The sequence below is a fragment of the Epinephelus fuscoguttatus genome, linkage group LG16 (assembly GCF_011397635.1).
Source record: "Epinephelus fuscoguttatus linkage group LG16, E.fuscoguttatus.final_Chr_v1".
Taxonomy (NCBI): domain Eukaryota; kingdom Metazoa; phylum Chordata; class Actinopteri; order Perciformes; family Serranidae; genus Epinephelus; species Epinephelus fuscoguttatus.
In genome coordinates, this window is record NC_064767.1 from 15,679,399 (window position 1) to 15,698,524 (window position 19,126).

The 19,126-nt window shown below is 44.5% G+C and overlaps 1 protein-coding gene across 33 annotated transcripts in view; it reads right to left on the bottom strand.

The window, feature by feature from the left end:
- Positions 1–2,095: 2,095 nt before the first annotated feature.
- ank3a (ankyrin 3a) overlaps positions 2,096–19,126 on the bottom strand; it is a 169,894-nt gene continuing 152,863 nt past the window's right edge. For 20 of the 33 annotated variants that reach the window (XM_049599695.1, XM_049599707.1, XM_049599702.1 and 17 more), the window contains 10 exons: positions 11,435–18,670; positions 10,475–10,549; positions 10,057–10,188; positions 9,115–9,258; positions 5,179–6,640; positions 4,854–5,016; positions 4,497–4,574; positions 4,085–4,168; positions 3,844–3,957; positions 2,096–2,181 (listed from right to left, as the gene is read on the bottom strand). In XM_049599695.1, coding sequence (XP_049455652.1) covers positions 2,110–2,181; positions 3,844–3,957; positions 4,085–4,168; positions 4,497–4,574; positions 4,854–5,016; positions 5,179–6,640; positions 9,115–9,258; positions 10,057–10,188; positions 10,475–10,549; positions 11,435–18,670 — 9,560 coding nt within the window. In that variant the 3' untranslated portion in view covers positions 2,096–2,109. Of the gene's footprint in view, positions 2,182–3,843; positions 3,958–4,084; positions 4,169–4,496; positions 4,575–4,853; positions 5,017–5,178; positions 6,641–9,103; positions 9,259–10,056; positions 10,189–10,474; positions 10,550–11,434; positions 18,671–19,126 lie in introns of those variants that run through there. The other 13 variants (XM_049599720.1, XM_049599718.1, XM_049599717.1 and 10 more) reach the window with 8 other exon arrangements.

Sequence of the window (19,126 nt, forward strand, 5' to 3'; positions counted from 1 at the left end):
TAGAAATGGGGAACCAACTGGCATGGCTCCGTACAAAGCTGAAAAACACAATTACCAGCACCGCTAAAGCTAATTAATTAACATGTTGAATCTTAGCTAATACACACTGAATCACAAATGTGAGAATGACTTTTCACAGTTTTTAGGTAGAGTTTTGTGCTGTAACATTCTTTATTTGGTTGTTTCTCAAATCCTCTTTTACATCAAAAAATATTTCAACCGAGGCTGATAAAGTCTTGGGCCCCGATCACACAGGAAGCGTTTTAGCAGCTGGAGGCACCCTTTTGTAATTGTTTCCCATAGTTTTTGCATTGCGACATGCCTCGTGTTTCTGCGCTCTAAGTACTTGCCATTTTTGCCAGAGTGCTCTGAACTCCTCGACTTGAAAAAACTTAAAGCAGAAAAACGCCCATGTCATCTCTTTTTTCGTCATCTTTTTTTTCCCATTGTCCAATTCTGTGGATCTTCTGTGGAGGTCACGACAACGAGTTGTATACAGAAACTGGTGATAGCGGTTGCTGGATACCCAGAGCTATACAGCCTGACGATAGACAGCAGGTTGTCAAAGTGCTCCCGAGTCATCCTAAATTATGCCTGTAAACAGCCATCATCAAGGTGAAGCTCCTGGACCAACTGGTGGTACTCCCCGTGATCCAAACTCTTTTTAGGGTCTCATGTACCCACACAGATCTCCGTTTTCCTGTGCCCAACACACTATTTACTGACAGCTTCTCATCCTCAACCAGAGCTACAGCAAGTACCCTCTGCCTGAACATTACAGGACCAAGATACTAAAAATAAATGGTAGATTAATTTACACAGCATGGTTAGAATAAGGAGGTGAGTCAGTGGTTGCCTGGCAATGATAAAAAGCCACAGCAAGCGTTTCTTTTTTTTTTTCTTTTTCCACTAGTGGCATTTAATATTAAAAAAAGGAAAAAGGCAGCGCAGCACGCCTTGCGTTTTGCAAGTTGTGTGATCGGGGCCTTATATAGCTGAACAATTCAACATGGAAATATGTATAGAAATAAATCAAAACAAATTGAAATATTAATATATTAAGTATCAAACCCATATCAAATTAAATTAATAAAATATTAAATATATATATATAATACATAAAAATACATAAAAACACATAAAAACTGAAGGCATATAAAAATAAAAATGGCTAAGTTCATCTTACATAGACATTCATATTCAGTCCAATTTACATAGTAAAGTAAAGTACACATATTATTAATCAGACTGTTTTATCTAATTTTGAAGAAGTCACATTAGACTACTTGAGGATATAACCTGCAGCTCAGATCCTAAGTTTCCTTCGAAGATCAACATCACTATTGCCCATAACCTCCAACAGTGCTGGTCATCTTTCTATAAAAACAAATTCCTCTGTAATCTCACCATATATGTAATTTTAAATACTTGTTAGATAGAGTTTATATCCAGTCAGTTTATGTAGAGGATCCTTTTCAAGCCATCACTGCAACAATTTTTTGAGAAACCGCAGTTCATCCAATTGCCCAACACTTAAGTGCAGCATATCCCACTGGTTGCCCGGCAACGGCACTGTGACGTCAAATCTCCGGGAAGTGACTGCACACGGCTGTTGTTCATCAAGAAACAGTTACACAGTTACAGCATGTTAACTCCCCCCAAACCACGACATGTTGTTTTTACATTACTGTTTGTGTACGACACACAACTTGTTAATTAGCCGTGCTGGTAGGCGGATTGTTGAACTTTGGAGAGATTTAAGGACAAAAAAAAAAAAAAAAAAAGCCAATGAGCTTATTTGCCAAAATGGTGAATCATTCATGTGAAGGAGAGAGTACGGAGTGAGTGAGAGCAGTGCAGTGCAGTAAGGAGAGTTTGAATAGAGTAAAACTAAATAGAGCCAGGGCCTGCTTATAATAGAGCTGCACATTGGGAAATTGCCTGAAATTGGGGCAGTGGTGTATGGCGTGAACGTAATAATATGGGAAAGAATGCAGGCTAAAGAGAATAATAAAGTACACATTCATGCTGCACAGATACATTCACACATACTACACTGATTGTGTTACAGTGAATGACAGTACTGTACCTGTTAGAGCACAACCATCCCTATGAGTGCAGCTTTTTATCCCCTGATCTTCTGTCATCCTTTCGCCTGCTATTCCTCGACCCCTCTCCTTGCTAGAAAACACAAACACATACATACATGTAGTTAAGACATTATTACTATTCTTATCTTTAATAGTCGTAACACAACCCAACACACAAACCTGAAAAAGAAACCTGAGAGAAAGGAGAAAGCAAAACTCCACACTCTGTAGAAACAGCAATCTGAAACTAGCAAATGTTAGTAGTAGCTTAATTGTTAGGAATATTATTAGGGACCCAAACCACACAGCAACCTGACACCTGGAAGAAGAGGAGCTGTATTGTTATGGAAAGAGTTAGAAACAATGAGGAAGATTGTATTTTCACAGCAGAGTCACGGCACTCATTAGTCATACTGTTGACTAATCGCAAACCACACAGTCAGGAGCACAGTCAGCATCCCCTTTGTTATGCAAACACAATAGACACCACACAGTGTCAGAACACAACATGCAATGATGCACTTCAAATGGCTGCATTTATGCTTTTTTTCTCTGTACTTTTGTGCAGAAGAGAGATAATGAGGACAGTTTTCCCAAACCAGTTAATCCAGTGTTAATCAAATATCCACCTGCAGTGCCGCAGGAAAACATGATCAGATGTAACAGGTCCTGTTTTTGAATTCACTGCCTGACTTAAAGCTGCACTCTAATCACATGTGGTATCTATAAACAGTGCTCTTTGAGGAACTGTATGTTAGTTTTGAGAGGGGAGGGGGCAGTGCAATATTTTTTAAGCACTTATTTTGGCTTGAAAGAGCGGTATGCAACTTTAAATGATTGTGTTTTGTACTAAAATCCCTCTGAACCCCAAAACCCAACTGACGGGATAAAAAAGCATGTTTTCCTTTTTAAAAAATTCACCAAAATTACACCATTTATGAGCCCTGCGATTATCTGGCGACCTGTCCAGGGTGTACCCCGCCTCTTGCCCATTGTCAGCTGGGATAGGCCTGACCCCCCTGCAACCCCTGAGAGGATAAGTGGTTACAGAAAATGAATGAATGAATGAACACCATTTATCATGGCCAGAGATTATAAAAACAGAAATTATCGTCAGTTTTCAAGTTTCCACCGGTCCTTGAAAACATCATGAGCATCAAGAGCATGTTATTCGACATGTCTTACATAAAGTATGTACAGTCACTGAAGGGGTCTCATTTAAAATGATTTGTAGCTCTAGGGAGGGTCAAGATAAAAAAAAAAAACATCCTCTGATAAACGACAAACAGTGCCTTAGAGCTTAGAATAGTATTTCCTTCATAACCTCTTTCACCCTGATTTCCCTCTTAAAATTCCTCCTAAATCATCTTTAAAATCAGGAAAAGCATTTTTATCACATGCATGGTAATGTCGCATAATGTATTTATTCTGTATCTGATGGTTCCAACACTTAAGTGAAGCTACACGCAGCTCACACTGAGTGAAATTTTGTGAAATAATTTTTTTGCGTAGCATTTTATATTCATTTCTTTGCAAGTCATCATGACATATTTCCGCTAGTTATTTTTTTGTTACAACTCCACTTTGTGATTTAGGCTGTTAGAATAGTGTCTTGCCCTGTGCAGCTTTAAGTCAAACTTAAGCATTAGCTGTTAGCATTTCACCAACTATGTTCTCTTAACTGATCCAGGCATCCCATCTAAATTAGACTCTGAGAACACAGAACACAGTGAAAGCATATCCTCATGCCAACCTCGGACCCGTCTTCCTGTAGAGAGGGACTGCGCTGAGGGTCTCGGTGCCAACTGTCACCTCGTTGGGTTTCCGGTGTGGGAGTAGACACTCGGCGAATAACCTTCCTGATAACCTGCCCGAGGTGGAAGAACGTTGATAAAGGAAGACAAGATCTGATGGTGTCTGATGTTATCAAAACAACCCTGTGACAGGTTTTATTTCAGAACTAAATGGGAAATAGAAGTCAAGTTATACATTACTTTTCTACTGACGAGGTTACCATCACGGTCCATGTAGTGTTCCTCGGTCACAGACTCGCCTGGGATATTCCTCGCCTGTTCTCCCTGCAAGTATTTGTGGTTAGGCTCAGCAGTGGCTGATAAAACATCTTTTACCACCACCAAACCAAAACAACACCCCAGGAGAGAACCTCCATGTCAGAAAGAGGCTGAGCACTACGTTAGTCTTCAACCAGCCGATGTAAACACCACTAACTGTAACAGGTTCAATAGTCATGTCCGCAAACATGACTATCACACCATCGAGGAACACACAGCAACAGCTATCAGGACACCAAGCGATACCACTACAAGGCACACCAGACTGACCAGTCTAAACCAAACCAAACCAAACCAAGGCTCAGCTAGCTTTTGCTCCGGGCTTTCGAGGTACCTTCAAAATGAGACGACGTCTGAAGATTCTGGTGGTTACAGTCTGTTCTTCCTCTGAACCGGAATCTACACTAACCCGCTGTCAAGGAAGGTATTATTATAAGGTCATTACACACACACATGAAGGGACTCATGATGACAAAGAAGCAGATGTATAGGCAAGAGAATTAGTTAGCTGAGACATTTTGTTGATGTCGTTTATGTACTTCAACTCCATGGTGTCAAACATGAGAAACCTGGAATAAAATTCTGAAGTTTATGTTTCTTTGGCAAACCTTAAACCATAGATATAACAAAATCACAATATCGTTCTTTAGTAGCTCTACGCTGATACAACGATTGCTGTTTGTAACATTACCTGGACTTTTTTCTCCGACACCAGTGCTCCCTCTTCCTTTCTGCCGTTTGATGATTCCGATGAGCGGTCCTGAGGTGAGTGCTTTGAGTTGCTGCCGTTCTGTCGGGACCTCCCTGATTCGCCCCTAGACGAGGAAGTGATGGAGTCACTAGAGTTCTCTTGGCTGTTGGGTAGGAAACACAGAATTAGGATTGCAGCAGTATAGCGCACTAAAAAACAGATAAACTGAGATGATTTGTGAAGAAGATGCATGAGGAAAGAAGTAAAAACAATGTGGTTCTGGGACTGATTCTGTTTGAAGCCTAGAGTTGTGTAATGCTTTTACCTTTCCCGCCTGTCGAGCAGGTCTGAGCTGACACTGCGGCCTGGCGTTGGTGGTTCCACATTGACGCTGGATGAATCACTGTGCCAACCTGAAAGTGAACACACTTCTTTTTCTGCCTGTTCAACCTGATCAAGAATCTCCTCAACACTGGCCTTGGTCATCTCTCCGTCCTCCTCCTTCTCCTCTGAGCCTTCTTCTGTCTTCACCTCCTCCAAAAGGGATCCTAATGCCTCTTCTGCCATTTCTTTGTCTCTGTCTCCCTCCTCCTCGTCCTCGGACTCATTGGGCTGACGTTCCCCAAGTGCCTCAACCCAGCCCTGAGGGGAGAGGCGAGCTACGGCCTGGTCCTCGGCTGCCTGGTGCCCCTCTGATGTCTTGCAAATCTCTCTTTCATTGCCACACAATCCTTCTCCATCTTTGAACTGCAGTCGTCCATCTGTGTCGTCCACCCTGTCAACCTGATGGACCTTTTCCTCACTGCCCCCATCAACTTCTTGAACCTCAGCTATTTTATCCACACTACCTTTGACAGCCTCTGCTTCTATTGTGGTGCAATCTTTTTCCACTTCATGCCCAATTTCTATCAGATTCTGTTCTGCTGGCAGATTCTGGAGATTTGTCACCTCCACCTCACAGGCTGCCCCCTTATTCCCCTCATTTATCACATCTTTCTCTTCCTCTGCAGACCCCTCCTTCTGTTTTGCCAAAATGTTATTCTCCTCTACCAGTGGAGACCTATCTTGTGTTATCATCTCACACTTCCTCTCCACATTTTTAATCAAGTCCTGCTCTACCCACTTCCCCACAAACCCACTTCCCTCTGCTAACTCCGCTGCAACCACCTCACCAACCTTCTCTATTTCCTCTGACACTTCCTGTTCACCTACTTTCAGAAATACATCGTCCTGCGCCCCATTGGGGGAACTCATGTGCGCTCCTCCATTTCCCATTTGTGCTCTGTCGGGTGATGAAGGGGTTATTGATGATACTGATGAGAGTGAAGGGGAAGATGTGGAGTAAGCCATGTCGATGTCTAACTCACACATCGCAGCAGGGAGGGAGTGTGACTTGGGCTTGTGACTCAGCTCCATTTCACGACAAGACCTGTCCTCCTCCTCGCTCAGAAGCAGCTGGTCGTTCAGAGCAATGTGGGGCTTTGTGACCTTGGGAGGAATAGGATCGGGGAGTACAAAAACTGGGACAGACAGGGCGAGCTCACAGGGTCTCGGGGGGCTCCTAGGGGGGCTGTCTGGCTCTCCGCTACCTGGCTCTATCTCCGGGCTCCATGGCAGGGGTTGAGGCTGGGAGTCGGCCAGCAAAGGGGTGTCTGGTTCTGGGTAATGGTGGTGCTGGTGGTGGGCAAGGGAAGGGTTGGGGGTGACGGGGAGTTCGGGCTCCAGGAAGTGGGGGCTGGAGTGCAGTGCGGCTGGGGACTGCAGCTCTGCTAGAATGCTCTGATAATCTGTAGGTGACAGGATGAGAAATGTAGAGACATACGCGCACCGAAGCATGCCACAAAGGAATATAACACACCGAAAAACACTCACTCACACACAGACACCCTTACACAGACACCGCATGACATAGACGATGGCACAGAGGCTGAAGTGTAAAGCATGTATCCAGACAACCACTAGCTGGGATGGTGATATGTCAGAAGCTATGGCAGTATGATCAACCAATTACAAACATATGCAGTAAAATGTAATAATACATAGAATACATTTTAATGTATATGTCTGAAAATGCCATATTCAACACATAAAAATAATAAATTTATATAAAAAAGTATATTCAATTTGACAGTAATCATAAAAGCAATGCCATTTTATTAATAGTTGTTTGATTTTCTGTGAGTGTTCATTCAACAGTTGTGAGTTAAGACGTTGAAAGTGGAACACAATAGTGACGTAAGGCCATATTAATCATGTAGCTGGGGATGTGATCAGTGTGAAATATTAATATTTGCCAGGGTGTTCTGTTACATGCTCACATGAGACAGTTGACAGATGAGAGATGTCAGAAGAAATAGGGGAGGAGAAAGCACAAGATAAAAGACGGACTGGCTAAATGAATAATTCTATTGTGGAAGGGTCAACGGGGGTTCGAGTTGGAGGTGGGGGGATGGAGTGGGGACAAATACACTGGCAAGTTGGACATGGAGACAGGGAGCGGAGAGGAGGAGAGGAAGGGCTGGGGCTAGGACATCGGGAGCCAGAGGGGGAGACAAGAGGGAGAGCAGACAAGGAGACAGGGGAGACGGGGCGGGAGGGGAAGGCCAACTGGGTCGCTAAAGACTCTTTGCTTGGAGACTTGCTAGAGGGCGAGGCCCTGCCTGAGGTTGAGGAGAGGATGGGAGAAACAGGCCTGGTGGTGGGTTCAGATGGGTTAGGGGCAATAGAGGAGGGTACAGGGGTGAGGTTGTTGGGTGTGGTTGTAGTTTCGGAGGGGGCGGTATTATGAGAGGACGGGTCAGAGGTAGATCCAGATGAGGTAACAGAGGAGGTGTTTGGTTCAGCTTTTGGAGGGTTTGGGGTCGGCGTGGTGCATTCAGGGGAGGTTGGGACAGGGGTGGGAGAGGGCGGGAGAGACGCAGCTGGAAAAGTAATTGGTGACGGAGAATAAGCAGCTGGTGAGAGAGGTAAAGGTGAGGTGATGAGGGGGATCGGGGAGGTTGGATGAGGCGAGAAAGGGTAGGCAGGGGACTGACGAGGGTCAGCAGGGGAGCACTGAGAGATGAGGCATGGGGGAGGAGGGGAGAGGAAGTTAAAATGAGGTGGATTAAATCGTGCTGGAGGTGCCAAGTCTTTGAGCGAAATGGAGGACTCGTAACTTGGAGAGCGGCGTGGGGGAGAAGGGCGGCAGCGAAGCACTTCAGTGGGTGTTAGGGGAGTGGGTGGGGGCGTTGGGGTTGTTGTTGGAAAGGAGGGGATGGGAGTCTGCACGATGAAGGCAGCTTGAGTGCTTCCAGGAGTTAAGGGGATAATCACGCAAACTATGGGAAAGGAATAAGGCAAAATGTTTGCAGCGGAGATAGAAAAAAGAAACAAAAAGTAAATTAGAGGAAGAGGAAAAAACATAAGGATTGATTAATGTGAAACATGCTTGCACAAGAAGACAACGAATTAATAACATGACTCAAGGGTGTGTGGAGGAGGAGGCATGTGAGGGATGGATGAGGAGAGGACAACACATGACTCTTAATTTGTTAAGAGCTGTTATGTGCTGTTATCAGCAGTAGATTCTGCTGTAGGGAGGTGATGGGAGGCAGGAGGAAGAGGAGGAGGAGGAGGCAATCTGGTTTCACAGAGGAAGAGATTCTCTCATCTATCCAAGGAAGGCTCAGAGGAACTGGAGGAGAAGTAGGAGAACTAAGCTAAACCAATAGAGAAAAGCAGACTCTACAGGGTTATGTCATCTCTACTCAAGTCAGACATAATTGAAACAACATTTAAAGCAGTACGTAGTATGCAGCATGCATTTAGAATGAGATTTTAATGATGGATATTGCTCATTTGTGACAACTGGATACACTGATGTGATTTGCAGAGGAGCATTCACCTTTAGCAAGACGTGATTTAAATAATAATAGTGGTTAATTCAACAGAGGCCGATTCAAATCAGTATTAAAATGCTATTAAAAGCATGGTGATAATTTAATGAATTTAATGAATTAAACAGCAAAACAGATTAAAGTTTAAAGCAGAATACCGTGATCATTTCTGCGGCAAATTAAATGTAAAGCTCGAAAATCAGGATCGCATACGTGGAACATTAGGAACCAGTTGTCCAAACAAAATCCAAATCTGACTGTAAATCAGTTTCTTTTAGAGATTTGCACCAGGACTATGCATATGTGACCCATGCATTGGCACAACAACAACAAAAAGGTAGCAGGGAGAGGTAAGAGGTCAGCTAGACAGAGCTAAACTTTACCATCAGCCTGATCCCGGAAAACAGCGTTATCATCGGCAAAACATCTTGTGCCTGAAATGTTACCATAGTCAAATATTGGGCCCTCCAGTAAAGTCACAATATCCATCCGATTGACTTTGGTCAGCACTGAAGTTAAGGCATCCGCTGTGGAAAAAAGAAGACAAAAAATTCATTGAGTCACCTGAAAAAAAATGAAACAAGGTTCATAAATTTGAGCAAAACTGCTTATTTCATACAGTGAGCCTGTTCCTAAAAGAAGGCATCTCTCTTGGACTTCTAAACAGATGACAGGTTAAGCCCAGTTAAGACCAAAGATTCGCTACAGACGAGTTGAAACATGCAACTACTTGCAGTGCACTGCTCTGCAACGTTCTACAAACCTGCCAGTACAGACCAATTCAACTAGATGAATCGGTGTATCATCTCAATGCAACAACTCTCTGTACTTCTGTTCTGTTTTCAAGCTTTTCAGGATTTTCAGGTTCTGACTTGACCACTGGACTTCAACTACAAGCTGATTGGCTGTTGAAAGAGGCAACATGCTTTACGTTCTTAAACCAGCCACAGGCGATTTGACCAGCTGAGTTGCAAGTGACACCATCAGCCGGCTTGAGGCTAGCTCAGACAGCCAGTTCACGCCACTGCAACTTTCATCTGAAATGTTCTAAAATGGTTTCATCTCGTTGTGAATCTCTGGTCTGAACTGGGTTTTGGAGAGATAAAACAGAAAGGGAGTGTGGAGGATAGGCAGGAATACAGACAGGGAAGGTACTGTTAAAGATGCTTGTGGAAAAAAAACTTTTTTTAGTTAGTTAACTAACATTAGAAGGCAAACTTTTAAGCCACGAATCAAGAGCATAAAGACTGGAAAAAGAAAGAGATACAAAGAGAGGAGAATTGGAGACAGAAAAGTAAGATTTTCAGATATAAAAATAACCTTACTTGTGGCATTTTTTCCTTCCCGACTGACCCATTTCTTAAGTAGCATGAAGCTCTGTGCTGTCAAAGAGTTGGGGTTCTCTAGTCTGATGTGGTTGATCTCATCCACTGTGAAGTTCATCTCCCGAGCCAACTCTGCCATGGGGCACAGAAAGCAACTCATAAATCTTGTAACTATAATGTATAGTCATTTTAATCATAGTGGAAAACACACAAAGCAGAGATGGTAATATATAATACATATATTTGTATTTCAAAAGTGATTAAAAAAAACAGCAGTAAGTTACAATTTGTAAGTTACACTGTTAGCCTGAAGATGGCAGTAAATCTCAGGGTGTGAGACTGATAGGACCACAGAGAGAAAGTAGATGTAGGAGGGGATTGTGAGGGAGAAAAAGATGCATTGCAGACTGTTTCTCACCTGTCCAACTAAGTCCCAGGTGATCTGCAACGATAGCCATGCGCAAGTCTGTCCGCTCACAAGGACTCTGGGGACCTGGGCAGATAGAGGACAATGACTCATCAGTACCATTAACATTCTTCTCCCCCTATACACTTATATAAGAGAAGAATATGTACATACATAATTTTCCTTTTCTGGCCACTTATTAACAGCATTTATCAAGGTTATGTTTAAAATATTACAATGGTCAGCATATTGGTGTAATATAGCCGTAATGTAGGTTCAGTTACTTTCCCAGGATGGCAAGAAAAGGATATTTCACAGTAGAGACATTATGGACAACTTAAATATGTTCATAGAGTAAGTGGTGCTCTGTGACTGTTTGTGGTATGTATCCTCTAGGCAGGCAGTAACTGTCATGAGAACCACACAAAACAAAGCATAACATGACTCTCAACAACAGACTCATTGTTCTACAAATCTAGGGTGGAAAGGTCTATGTTAGAATCTAAAATGTCAACATGCCAAGACGCTTTTGTGTGTTCTTTGCCAACATTAGTTAGTTTTAATGACAATTAATAGCATTAAAAATTCTCTAACAACAAACTACTACAACAACTTGGTAGCCACCCCGCGTAGACAGACAGACAGACAAACAGACGGACCAGGGAGTTGTCAAAAAAGGGACTGGTTGTGCCAGTGGACCAGACACTACTACTGGCATGCTCAATCAACTATACGGAGGTTTAAAAGGGTTAAAGGAGGAGAACAGAGAAAAGAACAAGGACAATACAGTACACAGTACATCAATGACAAAAAAGAAATTTAAATGACAGCTACTGTTCTGAAGAGAATATGTAAACACGCCACAGGCATTCCAGTCAATCCATTAAACGATCACAACGATGTCATGCAACTAAAAGTGATATATATAAATATATAGATGTATTTTAAACATAGTGTGAAAGTTTTACAAACTAGGCTTGATCTCCGCGATGGGAGGCGTTCGAGACCCTGTGAGTCCCTGACTGCCCTCCTTCCCACCAGTCCGCCTACTCCTCCTGCTCCTCTCACTGCCGGAGGCCCTGTCCGTCGTCGCCACCTTTGCCCTTACGGACGCGGCCCCGGCCTCAGCCCTCGAACCTCTACCAGACCTGGATGAGCGGGAGGGCTGGGAGGGCTGGGAGGGCTGGGAAGGCTGGGAGGCGTCCGACAGAGAGGTGCTCCGGGAGGTGCTGTCTTCCTCCGACTGCTCTGTCTGCGTCTTTTTCTCCTCGTCTGACAGGCGGTCCACCAACTTTAGCGTCTCCCCGCTAATGCCTTTAAAGTATTCGATGGTGCGCTTACAAACCTCACTAGGGTTCTCCTGTCTGTCCTGTCTACATGCTGCCTCAACTGTGGCACTGCTGACCTGATGTCTGTCCTTCAGTGGTAGCCTTGAGGGCAACTGTATGGCTGCTCTCTCTGTGTCCAATGCCCTCGTTGGCTGTGAGGTAACCCGAACTGAAACAAGTGAGCTAGCTGTGGCGGCTGGGCTGCTCTTTTTAACATCCTTGATTGGTATTCTAGACCTGGGTTCTACTTTGGCTATGGCTGGCTCTCCTCTTTTCCTGACCTCAACCTTCACTGCTTGCTTGGGCTTCTGTTTGCCTATGGCTGTTCCCTGCGTGTGAAATGACCATCCAGATGCTTTTACTGGAAGCCTAGACTTGGGCTGCTTCACTTCACTTTCTTTAATATCCTCACCTTTCTGCTCCTGCACTTGACTGCTGCTGTGTACTTCCACTCTCTCTTCTAAATCCCTACAGCACAGTGTTTCTATCCTGCTAGCTTTCTGAAGAGTGGGCTCAGAGGAGGACTGCAAATTAAACACCACACTACCACACTGGATGTAGTTGGCCTGAACACTGGAGGACTCAAGGTTATTGTTGTTGTTGCAGTTCTCAGAAGGGTAATCTCTTCTCTCTATCTTGGGCTCAGTGTGTCTGCTAGACTGGCTCTCTGCACACTGACCCTCTATACTGATGTATTCTGGCACCATCTGACCCTCCGACATCTCAGCTTTACAATCGGTGAGATCCCCTGAGTCTTTTTTCACAGTTATAGAGGCAGCTATGCCCATCTTAATAGGGGTGCGTAATTTGGGATCAACCTTAGAGGCTGTGATTGTGCATGAGGAGGCGGTCTCAGCTATGGCTTCGCAGGTGGTGGCATCAGTACCGGTATAGCCAGTGTCACTGCCAGGCTGTGCAGTGCTGCACTTTGCTGTTGTTGCTGCTGGTGTTGTTGGTGTTGTGCTGCTGTCTGTGGTAGTATCTATAACCTTCACCTTCCCATCCCCTGACTGAGAGGTAATTACCCCCAGGATCTTGCCCCCTCTCCCCTTTTCCCCTGTTTTAGGGTCAGAGGAATGCTCACCAATCTGGAAAAACTGAAGCCTCTCTTCAACAAAGTCCCGCTTGCTCATGTCAATAGCACCACTGCGGGTCATCTCAAACATCTTCCCTTCGTGGAATGGGAAGGGGTTAGGCTCACTAGTCGGTGTGCTCTCATCAGTCGGTGTTCGAGCAGGGGTTGTGTCAGGTGTTGTAGCCTGCGATTTGTCCTCCACCGATAAACCAAAGGGCTTGGGGTCCTCATCTTTTACTTTGGAATCAAAAACATTATCATTATCACCCCCTTTGGTGGGCCAGGGGTCAAAGTCCAGGCCTTTGGTGGCAACAGTTTTAAAGGTTGAATTCAGTTCTTCCTCTAGTTGGTAGCCAAAGTAGTTTTCTGCAAAACTCTGCCGATCTGGATGTCTTCCTTCAAGAGTGTAATCTTTTTCGTCTCCAGAGGCTGAAGATGATTTGGCTTTCTTTCCATTGTCCCCCCCTTCCTCACATTTCTCTTCCTCTATCACTTCAAGCTTGGACTGACTAAATGAGCGGTCAGTTGTTTTTCCATCATTGGACAGACTAGATGTTTTAGGGTCCTCGCTCAGTCCATCATCCTCATCCTGAAGGTCGTACCCATCTAAAGAGTCTATTTCAGTAGCATCTGTATCATGGGAGAACTCAGCAGTGGTTGCTATGGAGCAGTCAGTGATTGACTGGTCATTGCCATTTTGATCAAAGTCAGCATCCTCCCCCTTTACGACACCATTGAGCCCAGACTCCTTATTTTCGTTCTTCTCTGATTTTTTGGTTTTCGTTTTTTTATCTCCCTCCTCTTTCATTTTGAAGGTGTACTTTTTGATGGGGATGGGATGGAAGACAGACTCATCATCGCTAGAGTCACTGTTGTCAGCACCAGGAGGAATAGGGGATGGAGGCTGGACCCTGATGATTGGCTCGGCTAAGAGGTGCCTATCGTGCTCCTCTTGGAGGTTCACCTCCATCATCTCTGTCTCTGCCTCAGAAGAAGCACATGACCCCCTTTTCTCAGGGTCGGACTGCTCTGCCTCTAAAGGAGGAGGAGGTGGAAACTCTATGTAAGCCACTCTTTTCTCCTTTGACTTCTGTCTCTCTGCATCCTGTTTTCTACTGTGATTCTCTGAGAAAGCTGGCTTAGATTTTTCCTTTGTGGGCTCCTTGTAGATGAAGGTTTTCCCTTCCTCCTCCTCAGACTCCTCTGGGATAGGGCTTGGCATGCCAGGCATGAAGCCTATCACCGACTCTGGTGTTCTTGAGGCCAGACTCACTTCCTCCGAGCTGGGGGTCTCAGGGGTAACAGGACTTTTCCCAGAGCTGTCCATAAAAGTCACTTGTTCTAGAGTGTCATCTTCTGGACTTCCTTGAGGGGAAGGAGACTGCTTTTGCTTGACAGTGTAAAATGCACCCCTAGTCTCATGCACTGTCCTACTCTCATGGCTTACTATCTTCTTGTACGTTCCCAGCTGTCCCGAGGCCGTTTCTTTCTCATACTGCTTTCCTACTTGTATGCTAACATACACAGGTAAGGGTTTAATATCTTTGAAACCCTCTGTGACAACTACAGGAGTTACTTCATCCAAATACTCTGCTTGGTCACTATCAACACCGTTACACACTACATTTGACAGGCTACCTTCTGATGAGTCTGTGGATTTTCCTAGTGATGATCCACGAGTAGACTTGTTTGATTCAGAGTTACTGTGCAACCGATTTCTAGCTAAAGTAGGTACATGAGACCCTGCCCTCTCATGTGATTCAACGGAGGCATCTAAATGTAAACTGGTGGATTTGTGATTTTCGGGAAAATTAGACGGCTTTCTTACAGGAATTTGTAATTCCGAGTTTTTTTTTAGACTATCGTTGCTATTTGGGCTTTCTCTGACAACAAATTCTGTGTAGATTATTTTCTTGGTGGTTTCTTGTCTTTGGGAATCACTGTTATCTTTCATAGAATCATGGATTAAAGCCTGAGATAGTTTGGGAGATTGGGGTTTATAGTTACCGTACTCTTGGGTCTCCCATGTTTTGAATAACTTTTTCTCTTCCTGATCTTTTCCACTGCTCTCATGCTTATACTTATTTGATTCACTATCTAGACATCTCCTCTGGTTTCCAGGACTGTCTGGTGTTTTTGGAATGTTGGGACCAGCGAATACCTGATACACAGGTAGCTTACTTTCCTGGAGTTTCCTGATAGGAGGATTTGAATTTTGGCCACCCTGAGGACTCCTATCTTGCCTTTGAGCCTCTTGCTCAAACTTTAGCCTCACTGCACTGACTTTGGAGGAAGACATTTGAAAGGGTTTAGAGCTTTCACCTGTGCTTCCCTGCAATTTGCCATCTCCTTGTTTTCTTGGGTCTGAATCACTGTACTGCAGCAACACTCTCCTCTCTGGACTGCTGGGCAAGCTGGCACATTTCCTGTCACTGGAGCTGAACCTGTCTCTAAGCCTTTCCCGGCTCCATTCTTCCCCACTACCCCCATTCCTATATGCTGACCTCTCTGGACTGCTGTGTGTAGAACTGGGCCCTGAACGCGATTCTCTGAAATCTGGTCTTCGAGATTTCTTCTCTGGAGACGAAAGCTCATCATTGAGCTGTTCTGTTTTATCACGAAAAAATTGTGATACCTCACTGAGTTTTTCCTCTGCCTCCTTTACAGTCCTGTCCACTCTGTCCTCATACATAAGCTGTTCTCTGTCCTTACTCTGTGTGTCATCTGACACACGCATCCAAACTGATTGCTTTGGGCTACCAGGCTCAGATGAGTACTGCAAAAGTGTCAGTTTGTCAAAGCTATCATCAACGTTGGCCATTCTTCCAGATTTGTCAAACACATTTCTCGATGACCTGAAGACATACTCTGTCCTTGGCCCAACTGATCTACCCTCACTGTGACTACTTCTGTCTGGTGAATGGAAGCGAGACCTATCTCTCAGATATTCCTCTGTGTCAGAATGAGACTGGTCAAATTTCTCAGAGAGAAGCATTTTGTCTGCAAAACTATAAGATTCTCCCCTAAGTTCTGATGATTCATCCTCATTGTACTCTACAGATTGCTGGCTAAGTAGCTTTAGTGTTTTGTAAGAGTCATCTGCCATGAGCTGAGCTGAACTAGGGCGACTGTCTTCCTCTTGTGACATGGGTGTATTCACTCTGGGGGAGTCAAGGTACACTGGAAGTGATTCCTCAGGCTCCTCCTCTTCCTGTCTACTCCCTGGGTAATAATACATTTCATTCTCCGCATGGTTTTTTGTCTCTCTGATGATGACCTCTGTTGGTTCTGCTTTATTGCCTTTTTCAATGTGAACCTCAATTATTCTCTCAACCTTAGGTTTGGAGTTCATGTCCTCGAGGACTCTTTGTGATGTTTCCTCATTGCCAGACTTGTGTTCAAATAGTCCAGCGAGCTCTCTAGAAGGGTCCTTGCCCGACTGAAAAGCCTTCATTATGTCATGAACAGACATGGTTTCCTCACACCTCTCTGATGCTGCTTCTTTGCCAGGTGGTTTGTGGTAGACCATCCTGGTGGTGGTAGTGATGTGAGTCTCCTCCTTTACCCTCATCCCTTTCCCCATTGGATCCTCATCTGGGCTGACTTTTACCGAATAAGATTTATTGTGATCGGGACTTGACGTAGCTTGATGCCCTTTAGAATCTGAATCAATATATCTGACAGGATGTGCATCCTCCATTGCAGGTTGCTTGTTATCCTCTGGGGACTCATAACTCCTGATGACATGAACAACCTCAGTCCTAGTCTCTGTGATCACTGGGGGAGCTGGGATATCCTGAAAAAGGGCCTTGGGGCCCATACCTTCTGCACTCTGAGGAGCAGAGGGTGTCCTTTCACTCCTGGTCTCAAAGCCACTGTCTGAGAGAGGGCTTTTATCCTGTTCATGTGAGATATCATCAGGAGAGTCGAGCACAGTATCTGCTCCAAAAAGTGCATCTGCTACTTTACTGATCTCTTTGTCTGAAGGTGAAGAGCGCATGTTTGTTGGAGGCATTTTGAGTTTATGCTCCTGAACTGCTATGGTGGGTTTTAGAACACGTTTCTGCTTCTCCTTGCCCTCTCCTTCTCTCTTGCCCTCATCTGCTTTATGCTTTGTGTCATGCATTTTGGAGAAAGAGCTGTTACCAACATCATTGGCCAGGTAGTCAACTACTTTGGAGAGATTGAAATCTCTATCTGGTATTGTTTTTGATTTGGCTTGAGGAACCACAGTCTCATATCTTGGTGGATAGCTCCAGTTGCTTGGTGGTTGCTCAACTTGTACTTTTGAGAAGTGTATGTCATCCAAAGAACCCCTTGCAAGGGAAACCCTACCATCTTTCACAGCATCTTTAGTAAGGATTTCGCTGACTTTTACTAAATCTTGCTTTACTTTCTCCACAATCCTATATGGCTCCTCGTCCTCTATCTTAGCCTCTTTGGAAGAATCAGACTGAAATCCTTTATTGGCTGTGGAATTTGGGTCTGTCTGCAAAATGGCTGACATTCGTATCAAGTCCTCTTTCATTTCGGCTACATCCTTCAGAATTTCTTGACTGGATGACAGTGGTGATGTGGTGTTTGATTTCAGGCCAGCAGAAAAAAGAGGGGCTTTGATGGGGGAAAGAGTTCTGGCAAAGGAAGACTGCATCTGAGCATTCACCTCTATGGGCACCGTCTTTCGCGGGGACAGAAGGGCAGCAGCTGACTTTGACACCTCAGGTAACTTTTTAAACTGGGGCTCTGGCAGCACATTAATAACAGAGTACACTGGAACAGTCATTGTACTGGATGTCACAGCTGTGGTGGTGTTGGGAGGGGATCTTAGAGAGGGGTAGATAGAATTTGAAGCTGATGATCTTATGGACTGATATGAGGAGGATGCAGAAGACGACATGGACTTCAAGGTGCCATAGCCTGCAGAACAAGAATTGAATGTTTTTTCAACCTCATCAAAGGCTGCATTGACACTTGTAGTCGCAGCATTGGTGGTTGCTTGTATCCTCTCTTGAAGACTGCTTGTGAGAAGAGATGTCGGGGATGAAGAGCGGTACTGTGTAGGCGACACAGTTCCATTGATCAGTGCTGCAGCACTTGGAGGATTGTTGGATTTAAGGGGGGACGAAAGAGAGGCGAAGAGGTTTCTTGCAGGGCCAGTGACGTCTGCGGCAAATGAACGCACGGAGGAGAGACCAGGGACTGTTTTTATAGGTGACGAAGATGCTGTGCCACTAGAGCCCCCAATAATGGTCTTGTATGGCAGGGGTGAACTGAACATACTCAGAGAAGATTTAGGAGAGGTTGGTGGGGTCATGCCTATTGACGCTCTTTCAAGAAGAGGGCTTCCTCCTCCAGAGACAGTTATAGGGGAGGTCCTAGCAGACAATGCTGCCAGTCCTTTCATAGATATAGAATCTGGGGCGCTTTTACCTGGTGAGGCCAGGGGACTGGGGCTGACCTGGACTGGGTACTGGGATTGCTGGACTACAGTTTTTATAGGAGAGGAGATGGTTCTGTAAGATCGAATGGGAGAGGCCATGTCACTAACTGACTTTACAGAAGAGGCAGGTGATCCGGGGATGTTGGTCTTGATAGGGGAGGCAGAGTTGATGGACCAGACAGACTTTAATGGAGAGGCAGAGGGCGTGTTGGATGACGAACTGGAGAGGGAGCCAAACCCAGACTTGGCTTGGCCAGGGACGGCGACAGGAACAGGCGACCACGCCTGATAAGATCTCGTTGAAAAGACAGGTTTGTGAGGGTAGCTAGAAGGCTGTGTTCTCGGCGAGCCTCGATCAGTTGTTTCTTCAACAATAATTTAAATTAAAAGCAATAAAGAAGCAAACATAAAATGTAACGAAAAATAATTTGAAATAAAACATAAAAACCAGAAAGAGAAATTTGAGTCAGTCAGAAACAGCATTATTCACAGCAGCAGGACAATTTTATACATGAAATGTAAGAAAGGCCCCTATTCAAAAACCCAGGATGATTTGACAAATGATGGTCTAAAAATCAGTGACTAATGACAAAATACACCCAATAAAGAACAGAGCATGTATAGGAACAAAATGACTTGACAAAAAATGACATGGTAACCAAAAAACACAATTCCATTGACTTTTGATGTGCTTTATCTATTTTCCTCCTTGCAACAGTGCCTTTTACTGTACATGTTTGATTGACATGTGTTTATCTGTTCATTTTCGATGCCAGATGACCCCACAAGTGTAAACCATCAATAAAAAAATGTTGCTTTAC